Here is an 11,547-nt window from a genome sequence, read left to right as displayed (position 1 = left end):
TCGATTAGCTTCTTCTTTAACAATAATAAGAGAATAACGTGTTGTATTTAACTTCTCACGTCGTCGTGTGTTGATGACGTGACTAAAGAGGAGGAGTCATGAGGTTTGAACTCGGCGCGCCGCTTAAGTCAAGTCGGAAGCTCAAAAAGAACTACAGACAAACAATATAAACACAATTATGGAGTTTAATTAAGGAAAATTCCATTCATAAGACATTTCATGCGTTTCAGTATCACCTGGGTAAGTAAATACAGCACATGAGGATATAAACAGGTATCGCCAGATCGCCACACGATCAGTCAACACGAAACGTGCCATAAACAGAGATGTCTCTTTCAGATCAACAATGCCCATTCGAGCATACTGCACAATCTGCTCAGATTTCTTCGACAATTCCAAAGATGTGGCTGCAATTCACTGTGGCCATACCTTTCACTATAGCTGGTAAGTGTCTTTACCCTAGCTCGTATTTGTTTTCGCTTGTGAGAGTTCTTATCTTTATATATAACGTTGCATCAAGCCATTACATTAAGTACTGCCTTTGATCCACATTAACACAATGCATGTCTATCTGTCTATCTATCTGTCTATCTATCTGTCTATCTATCTGTCTATCTATCTGTCTATCTATCTATCTATCTATCTATCTATCTATCTATCTATCTATCTATCTATCTATCTATCCATCTATCCATCTATCTATCTCTCCGTATGTCTGTCTGTCTATCTATCTGTGTTTGTAAAGTAAAAAAAACACTGAGACAACTTTTCATTTTTCAAATGTACAATTTATGGTTATGTGTTCGAGTAAAACATTTTTATTTATTTCATCCTTTTTACATAAAATAATTGGGAAAAAGTAAGTGTTTTGGCATCTCTGACATGTTTATGCAATTTTAGACAACACAATGCCAATGTTTTAACTTCAAAGCAGTTTGGTTAATAGTTTAGTTGGAAAACCCCTGATTTTAAATCATCAAATTAACATGTTTGTTATTCTAATCAGTTCACATCTTCTGAAAAATGTTCTAAAATGCTCTTATTAAAAATTGAATAAAACAAATACCCTCATAGGCCACTTTATTAGGTACACCTTAATAGTACCAGGTTGGACCCTCTTTTGCCTTCAGAACTGGATTAATCCTTCAACAAGGTAGTGGAAATATTCATCAGAGATTTTGGTCCATATTGCAATAGTATCTGGATGCGGCCTTTATGATGCAAGCTGAGATTGCATCGCCCAGAGATGCAGTGTCAGATACAATGCACTCAGTGTAGCTAGTGACATCCATATTGACATGATAGCAGCACGCAGTTGCTGCAGATTTGTCGGCTGCACATCCATGATGCAAATCTCTCGTTTCACCACATCCTAAAGATGCTCTATTGGATTGACCTCTGGTGACTGTGGAGGCCATTTGAGTAGTCAACTCATCATGTTGAAGAAACCATTCTAAGATGATTTGCACTTTATGACATGGCGCCTTATCCTGTTGGAAGTAGCCATCAGAAGATGGGTATACTGTGGTCATGATGGGATGGACATTGTCAGTAACAATACTCAGGTAGGCTGTGGCGTTGACACAATGCTCAATTGGTACTAAGGAGCCCGAACTGTGCCAAGAAGCCCAGCCTACTACCATCAGTTGATACAAGGCAGGATGCTTTCATGTTGTTGACACCAAGGCATCTGCTCCCACAGAACTGTCGCTCACTGGATATTTTCTCTTTTAAGGACCATTCTCTGTAAACCCTAGAGATGATCGTTTGTGAAAATCCAAGTAGATCAGCAGTTTCTGAAATACTCAGACCAGCCTGCCTTGCACCAACAACCATGCCATGTTCAAAGTCACTTAAATCACTTTTCTTCCCCATTCTGATGCTCCGTTTGTACTGCAGCAGATTGTCTTTACCATGTCTAAATGCCTAAATGCATTGAGTTGCAGCGATGTGATTGGCTGATTATACATTTGCGTTACTGAGCAGTTGAACAGGTGTACCTAATAAAGTGGCCAGTGAGTGTATATTAACTTTTTAGTCAAACCCATATATAATCATACAAATGAGAGTTTTTAAACGGTCTGGTCTTTTTTTATATTTATAATATCTAACGCTTTTATTTATTCTCTGGGATTTTTTATTAGCTTGGATTTGTTCAAGAAAACCTATTTGATTAAAGGGATATTTCACCCCCCACCCTCAAAAAAATTCTGTCATTCTTTACTCCCCCTTCACTTGTTCCAAACCTTTTTACATGTATTTCTACTGTGGAACACAAAGACAGAAATACTGAAGAATGATTTAAACCAGCAGCCATTGACTTCCACAGATGTTTTTGTTTTAAGTATGTCAATGGCTACTTATTTTCAACTTACTACAGAATATCTTGTTTTGTGTTCAACAGAAGAAATAAATTTATAAAAAATAAAACAACTTGAGTCAGAGTAAATTGTTTGGGTAAATAATTCATTTAAATTGTGTGTATATATAACTACCAGCATTTGTGTGTTGTTAACCATTAAATAATGTGCCTTGGTGACATTTATCCATGTTTATTTTCTTTTTTAACACAGTCTTCTCCAGTGGTTTCAGTCAGCCCCAAACAAAACTTGTCCACAATGCAGAAAACAGGTAAAACATTGGCTTGATGTAAACTGAATTACCCTTCTGATTAAACCAGACTAAAATAAAACCATTTCTTTTTCTGTTTTAGGTCAGCACACGGCACATAATTAACAAGCTGTTCTTTGACATCGCCCCAGAGGATGATGGGGCGCCAGTGGATCCTGAAAGTTTACAGGTGATGATGTATACTGGTAAAAGGATAGTTCACCCAAAAAACACAAAAGAAGATATTTTGAAGAATGTTCTAAATTAGCGGCTTTTCAGTTTTGGGTGAATGTTCTTTTTAAATGTATTCATTTCCCAGAGTGAGTTACACAGTATATATGACAGAAGTGCATTGTCCTGATTTCAGAATGAGCTCGATCGCATGAAAGCAGTGCTGTCTGAAAAAGGTAAGCCTGAAATCATAATCTTGTGTTCTTTATCAATTCGAAAACATGTATTCATAGCTTTGTGTGTGTTATGCTTTACAGAGAAAGAATGGAGGGAAAAGCAGAAGACAGTTGACACATTAAAAGACACAATCGAGAAGCAGAAGAAGGATCTGGATAAAGTCCGGAAAGAAATTGGTGATAAAGAGATGCTGTGTTCCGTTCTCCGGGTATATTTGCTTTAATTGATGAATTCGGTCTATTGGTTCAGTAAATGTTTTGCCTGTATTTTAAAGCTGGTCTTGTTTTTGTTATGCTTGCAAATCTTAGAAACAGATGAATTTCTTGGAGAGCCAGAAAAATGAAGGACAGGCAGCAAAGGAGGAAGCCAAGCGGCTCCGAGTCAAAATGAAAACCTACGAGAGGTACTAAACATGTAGCTAAGATGGGATTTTACCAGCATTATTAACAATTTTGTGTAGTTTTATGTAAACCTAAATTAATATTATTTTTATTGATGAAATGGAAGAAACTTTTTAAAACATAATTTTGAATCACTGTTGAGGTTGCGATGCAAGTTTACACCAAAATACTTCATTTGGAGGAAAATTGATTCTGAGCTCAGTTTTTAACAGCAGGTGGTGCTGTAAGCTTTAAAAAGCGGTAACACTTTACAATAAGGTTCATTAGTTAATTCATTTACTAACATGAACTAATCATGAACAACACATGTACAGCATTTATTAATCATATTTGAACATTTACTAATGCATTATTAACATCCAAGTCCATGCTTGTTAACATTAGTTAATGCACCATGAGTTAACATGCACTAACAATGAACTACTGTATTTTCATTAACTAATGTTAACTAACATGAACAAATACAGTAGTAAATGTGTTGTTCATTGTTTGTTCATGTTAGTAAATGCATTAGTTAACATTAACTAATGAACCTTATTGTAAAGTGTGACCTAAAAAGTTGTACTCTGCTTGCATCCAGGTCTTTACAAAAACCACTTGAACCTAAAATAATCAATAATAAAGTTAGAAAAGGTTTAAGCAAATTACAAGAGTGTAGTGAGCTGTTTGCATTAATTTTGTGACCTAAAAGTCAACTTGCATGACTCAGCTGAACACACAAGTGCTCTTCCTCGTGAGCAATTGAGTTTGTTAAAAACTAGCCTAGAGTGCCATCTGCTGTTAAAAACTAGCCCAGAGTACTACATACAGTTTAAAAACAAATCTAGAATGCTTACCCAGCCTAGAGAGCTAGCAAACTTACCAAAAAAAGCCTAGAGTGCCATCTGCTGTTTAAAACTAGTCTAGAGCACCATCTAGAGTAGTTAACTAGTCAAGCTCAATCTGCAGTTTAAAAACTAACCTAGAGCTCCACTTAGCCCTAGCGTCATCTAGATCAGTTTAAAACTAGCCTAGCACAACAGTTGCAGTTACAAACTAGCCTAGAGTGCCACCTTAGCATTAAACTAGCATGGTAAAAAAACTAACTTAGAGCCCCATTTGCAGGTAAAAACAAGCCTAAAGCGCCATCTTAGTCCTAGAGCACCATCTAGAGCAGTTAAAAATGGCCTAGAGCAGTGGTCACCAAACTTGTTCCTGGAGGGCCGGTGTCCTGCAGATTTTAGCTCTAACCCTAATCAAACACACCTGAACAAGCTAATCAAGGTCTTACTACGTATACTTGAAACATCCAGGCAGGTGTGTTGAGGCAAGTTGGAGCTAAACCCTGCAGGGACACCGGCCCTCCAGGACCGAGATTGGTGACTCCTGGCCTAGAGCATCATATGCAGTTAAAAACTAGCCTAGAGTGCCACCTGCAGTTAAAATACAGCCTAGAGTGTCATCTTAGCATTAAACTAGCCTACTTAGCAAAATAAAACAAGCCTAGAGCATCATTTATAGTTTAAAAACTAGCCTAGAGCACTATCTTAGTCCTAGAGCATCATCTAGAGCAATTAAAAACTAGCCTAGAGTGGCATCAGCTGTTAAAAACTAAGCTCTGAATCGATTCAAGAGAGAATAGTGATGTAAATAGATCTCAGAATCTATTTCTGGAATGCCACAGTTCTAGCCACATGGATATTTACTGGCCATTTCTGGTTGCTTTTCTTAATTGTTTACATGCTTTGTGTGTTTCTGTCTTTTAGTTTGGATGTTGTCCTTCAAGGCCAGAGGTCAGAGGTGGAGGCCATGATCACTGATATGGGTGTTGGTCAATCTGCTGTTGAACAGTTGTCTATATACTGCATCTCACTTAAAAAGTAGGTTTTACTTCACTGAACTGCAGTCAGCAAATCCCGCACTTTTATATTTAGCATAGTCTTGTTTTTAAACTTATAACCTCTTTATTTTTATTTCCCCTAACCTTTTCAAATGACACCAGTTGGGCTTTCTTACATGCGGCTTTAGCATTTTATACATAAACCAAAAACTCAACCTTAAATAAATGTGTTTTTTTTTTTCTCAGGGAGTACGACAATCTGAAAGGAAGCCTCAAATCATCAAATGAGATGTGTGAGAAGCTAAAAAGGGAAATGATCTCTTCTAACAGCAAGGTTTTTCTTCTTCTTTCCAACACTGTGCATAATAAACATACTTTTGCATCCATGTATTTGAGTTCATTAAGTTTTTTGTTTGTTGTTCTCTAGTTGCAGAAAGCCACTTCAGAGACAAACAGGACAAAGGAGGACATGAAGGCACTTCAGAAAGATCTGTCCAGCGCAGACAAAGAAATCACGGTTAGAAACTCGACTGTTTTTATATAATAAATATATATAGAAAATTTTGAAACTTGGTTATTGACCTTATTCTAAAATGCGGAAGTGCACCTGTTTTCGCGATTGTCTTAGAACTTCCAAATGTTTGCATGACTACACAGACCAAGTAGCATAATATAATAAGAAAATATTAAATTGCAACATCAAGCAGCGTAACGAGCAGTTGTTAACGTCAAAAAATGAATGGAAGTGAATGTGACCGGAAGTCGCGAGACAAAAAGATTCAAATGGCAGCGCCCGCTCGACAGCTGAGAATAAGGTGAATAGACAATTGGGTTTCAACCTGCTGGCTTTGAGATGCCTTAAAGGCATAATTCACCCCAAAATTTTTATTTACTCACTATTTATTCAGACTCAAGTGGTTCTAAACCTTTTCATGAATTTCTTCTGTTGAACACTAAATAATATATTGTGATGAATGTTGGGGTGGGGAGCTGCCATTGACATCCTTAGCAATCACGGCTCTTTTTTTTTTTTACAACGCTCCTCAGTATATCTTCCTTTGTTCAACAGAAGAAAAGAACTCAAACAAGTTTCAAAAAAGTGGAAGATGAGTAAATGATGACAATTTTCATTTTGGAATGAACTATCCCTTTCTAATGAATTAAAATAATACAAACTATGCTGTAAGAACAGCTTAAGCTCAGTATGTTTGCTGATATTGTGTTTCCTGTTTCAATGAATCCCTTCAACATCTGACATGTAAGAATGAGGTATTGGTATTGAATAACATTAATATATAACAATTATATAACAAAAAATACTATTTCAAACACTAAAAAATACTATATCGGATAGAAATCTAGATTTATGAGCAAAATAACTTTTTACAAATGTAATCATATCTCTTTTTAATTACATATAAATAAATAAAGTATTAATTTATATATTTATTTTAATTTTTTATGTATTTATATATGGGTAAGAAAATAAACAGCTTTTTCTTTACAGTAGATTTATATTTAGAAATATATTAGGGCCTTGGAGCAGTTAACTACTGTCAGGGATTATATATGTATATTTTTTTGTTTCGTATTTGTTATTAAAATGCTGTAAGGTTAAAATTTGCTTTAGAAATAAAATGCAAAAAAAACATAAATTGTAAAATCCCATTCATGAAAAAGGCATTTGTGCTACATAGTCAATCAGCCACAAGAGGGTGCAATTTCTCCAAACTGACTCCTACAGCTTTCTTAACTCTTGATATGATCTCTGTTTTACAGAGTTTGAAGAAGAAGGTGGAGATTCTTCAGCGAACGTTAAGCACTCCAACTCGCACCAACGAGGCTATCAGTAGATTAGTGTTTGAAAGGTCAGAAATAAGCTGTATTTTGAATCCCTTTGGTTGATAACATTTTGAAATAGTTTTTAAAGAGAGAAATTGTTCATGTGTCTCCAGCCCTGCACCTCTGGAGCTGAAGCCTCCTGGTCATGGTCACATGACAGACTCTCAGGAAATTGACCTCAACCTGACGTTTGACATTAACACCCCTGAACATGTGGAGAAGAAACCCGTTCAGGTGCCTAAGAAGATGCGTCTGGATCCTTCAGTGTGAGTTTTCACTCTACACTCCAGTGTTTAATCACTCTGCTCTCATGATTCCTACTGATATCTGTTCATTTTCGCTTTTCCACAGATCCTCTTCAACACAAAACACAGAAAATACACAAGGCCGAAATGTATGTGTTCTGTTGGGCTGTTAAAATATTGAAGAATAGTACTTTTTCATGTTGAGAGTTTCACATTTTGCAATGCCTGTTTTTGTTTTCAGAACGGTCGTGTTAAAGATGATGATGTCATGATGGGATCCTTGTTTAGAAACTCGCTGCTCTTTAGAAAGAATGCATTTGGAAGCATGCTGGACCCCTGCAAATCTGGCACTGTAAGAGACTATTCAAAGTTTTTGTAGCATACAGTTAAAGTCAATTTTTATATTAATAATATATTCATTCTTTTAGAATATTTCTCAAGTGCTGCTTAAAGGAGAGAAGTTTTTTCAACAGTTTGAAAGATCTTATTTCTAACTAATTTCTGTGGGGTTTTTTGCCATGATAACAGCACATTATATTTCACTAGTTATTTTGCATGATACTAGTTTTCAGCTTAAAATGCAATTTAAGGCTTAAGGTTAATAAAGTTAACTAGGCAAGTTAGGTTAATTTAGCAAGTCATTTGGCTAACAAGTGGTTTGTTCTGTACTAAGTCGAAAAAAAATTCTTAAGGGGTCTAATAGTATTGACCTTAAAAATTATTTGAATTTAAAATAAATGATAAAACTGCTTTTATTTTAGCCAATCTAAATAAGAAATAAGACTTTATCCAAAAGAAGGATAAATATAAAGATAATATATAGGACAATGGTTCTCAAACTTTTTTTAGCCGAATCCTTTTGGGCCCCCCAAATAAATAAAACGATGCAAAAAAAAACCTTATTGTAACAACTTTACTTAAATTTTAAATTGTACTATTCATGCTTTAATTAAATTTTGGTGTGAGATGTCAGTTGAGTTGACATGGTTTCAGTGCTTCAATCAATTGATCAAATCTTCAAGCGCACTGTTCACTGTGGTCTGCCTTCACCATATTTTGTGTACAAGTGATCACGTTTACGCAGTTTTTTTCTTGCTAGGCTCTTCTGTATTAACCCTTTCAGCTTTCAACAAGTTTTAAAGAGTTTTGTCATTCATGAGCCTGTTAATGGTTAACAGTTAACTGTACTGTTGTAACTAGCAATACTACAATGGAGGTTGTAGTAGTTCAGTGTGATGACGTTTTGTTTATTTATATTCCTTTTTGTTTTTGTGCACTTCATAATTTACTCAGGTCGACAATCCTGACTTACACTGATATAAAATATTTTCCTAAATGCATTCTAAAACGAGGTATTCAAGTTCAGAGGCACATTTAAACCACTTAAAATGCAAAGAGCCACACACTTTATTTTGCATAGTTTTAGCAGCATAGATGACTTTAAAATGTTCATAACCAACTTGTTCTATTAAAAATAATATTGAACATTACATTTAAATTACTTAAATAAAAAAAGTGGATTAACAGCTTGAAAAAAATGCATTTAAACTTTGAGCAGATATGTTGAGCTATAATAAATATAGAGCACTATTAAGTTTTATTATTAAATAATTAATGAGCCCTATAATGTAATACAATCAGATACACTAATTTTTATAGGTTACAATGGTTTTACTCGGGGTGTATACTATTTAGTTTTTTTTGATCCAGTTATTAACCAATATTAGTAAGAGTTCAACTGATCGGCTCATCCAGCTGTCATTATTGTAACAGGAGATCAAACTCCGTGAACTCGCTGATGTGATGACCGCTCCGTTCATTGTTATTGCAGCACTTTTTGCTTTACAATTTTAATATGTTTGTTTGTCAAGCTGCAAAGAGGACCGTCTGATATTTGCACAATGTAAAGTGTAAAGCCTGTCGCACTGTGGACGAGGTGCAATGTTGTGCCATGTCTTTAAAATGCTATTCATTTTCTATGAGTGAAGCCTACACAGAACCGCTGATATAGGAGATACAGTTTTTTTTGTTTTTGTTTTTTTGACCTAGAGAATCATAACTTTGTGGTCAGTAACTTTTTTTATTTTTATTTTCTTATGCTCATCTAGACTGCATTTGTTACAAAATATAAAATACAACATGCCTATTGTCATTTGATACATTGGAAATCATTTTAATATGCAGATTTAGCGTCATTAATAATATTAGTTTACAATTATTTTTGAATATTTTTAAGTTTGAAAGCACAGCGTTGATAAACATCATTACTGTGATCATTATCAGATGCATGCTTGTTAAACACATTTATATTAATGAATTTATTATATTATTAAATAATGTAATGTTTGTATTTATATAGCGCATTTATTGTATATGGCCATACACCCAAAGTTCTTCACAGTCCAATAAATAAATCAAATGTTTGCAGTTTCCCCTCATGCATTTTCTTTTTTTGTTGAAGGTAAGATCCGGCTATGATGGGCTCGGAGGAAGAGCCAAATTCATCCAACCCGTATCCTTATCACATAAATATGCCGTTTATTACCATTATACTTGTAAATCATGTTTGTTCATTCTTTTTGTTTATGATATTTGCTTAACATGTGCACCAGTCTCCTCTTTCTGAGATTCGACCTCTTGTCTTAAAGTCTAAGAGGAAGAAGGTCTCCAGGCCTGTTACAAGCAAACCCACCTCCAGCCTGACTACTCTGGACGGGTTCTTGGAATAAAACATAACCCTTTTGAGGCCCAAGAGAGAACATTGATTTCCCATGATGCCACCCAGAAATGCATTACGGGAAATGAACATTCACAGATGCTTTAATAAGGAAAGTGGTCTTCGTGAATGCTTGTGGAGCTGCTGATAAATGCAAAACACTTTTTTCAATAGAGACTGAAAATGGAGTCTAGTGCGAGACTGTGTTTGTGGAAAAATCTGTGCGTTTATCTTGATGAGTTTTTCAGCTTGGACAGATTGAATGGTGCCATCGGGTAGTGGATGCCTTATAATGTGCTGGATTTTACTAGTCGAAAGAGTTATTTATTTGACTTGCTTGCCATCAAAATTAAACAGGGCTGCATTTCTGTCTTTGTATTTTCAAGTGTCTTTAGGTTAGAATTTATGTCTATCTTTTGTTTGTTTTCTGTTTCGTTTCTTCTCTAAATAGTTTGATATATCAAATATTGTGTTTGTTTTTAAAAATTTCTTTGTTTGAGATTAGTTTTTTCTTGTGTCTGTACAGATGATTATTATGTGAAACAATAAACTATAGTTTTTATTAGTATTTCTTTGCCATGGTTACTTTTAAGATTGCATTAGTCACTTGTAAATAGATCAACAACAAAATAGTGTACAAAGCCAAATTATAAAAGGAGTCTTCCCATATATATGCAGCAGGGGGCGCTAAAGGTTTGCGTATTTGAATAGGATTTAATGGACTTTTTAATAAAGCAAGCTAAAAAACACTGGATATGCTAAAATAATCAACGAATTGTGTATATTAGTGACTACAATAAGAGAAAATACACTCAAATACATTTAAAAAGTGTTACAGGAAAGAACTCATATTGGAATGATTTAGGAAACATCATGTGACACAAGTAATAATACTAAATATTCACATTTACTTCACAAATAAAATTACTTTTTAAATTATATTTAATTATAATGCAGCAGGACACTCACTTTATTTATTCAAACAGAAAAAAATTACAAACCATTAATGGATCAGTAAATAATGATGAAAGGTAGTCTGAAAAAGATTTAAAGAATTACTTTTATTTGTTATGATAAAAAATAATTATATAGGAATATATATATATATATATATATATATATATATATATATATATATATATATATATATATATATGTGTGTGTGTATGTGTGTATATGTATTTATATATGTATATATATATATGTGTGTGTGTATATATATGTGTATGTGTGTGTGTGTGTGTGTATATATATATATATATATATGTATATATATATATATATATATATATATATATATATATATATATATATATATATATTCCTTTATCTTTGTCATGGTGACGGTAAATAATATTTGACTAGATATTTATCAAGAAACTTCTATACAGCTTAAAGTGACATTTAAAGGTTTTACTAGGTTAATTAGGTAGGCAGGTTAGGGTAATTAGGCAAGTTGTTGTATAATGATGGTTTGTTCTGTAGACTATCGAAAAAAATAGCTTA

The 11,547-nt window shown here is 34.2% G+C and overlaps 1 protein-coding gene across 1 annotated transcript; it reads left to right on the top strand.

Annotated features, from left to right (window-relative positions):
* The first annotated feature begins 90 nt into the window (after positions 1-90).
* traip (TRAF-interacting protein) lies at positions 91-10,609 on the top strand. Its single transcript, NM_205607.1, is given in 16 exon segments — positions 91-240; positions 340-444; positions 2,574-2,631; positions 2,714-2,800; positions 2,978-3,017; positions 3,099-3,226; positions 3,327-3,421; positions 5,165-5,278; positions 5,485-5,572; positions 5,666-5,755; positions 7,018-7,106; positions 7,194-7,346; positions 7,432-7,474; positions 7,567-7,677; positions 9,787-9,837; positions 9,938-10,609. Coding segments are annotated over 15 exon segments (1,362 nt in total). The 5' UTR covers positions 91-240; positions 340-346; the 3' UTR covers positions 10,055-10,609.
* Positions 10,610-11,547: the final 938 nt, after the last annotated feature.

Source organism: Danio rerio, chromosome 11, assembly GCF_049306965.1.
Source record: "Danio rerio strain Tuebingen ecotype United States chromosome 11, GRCz12tu, whole genome shotgun sequence".
NCBI classification, from domain to species: Eukaryota; Metazoa; Chordata; class Actinopteri; order Cypriniformes; family Danionidae; genus Danio; species Danio rerio.
Note: the sequence above shows the minus strand (reverse complement) of the source record. Positions and strands in the feature narration are given on the sequence as shown.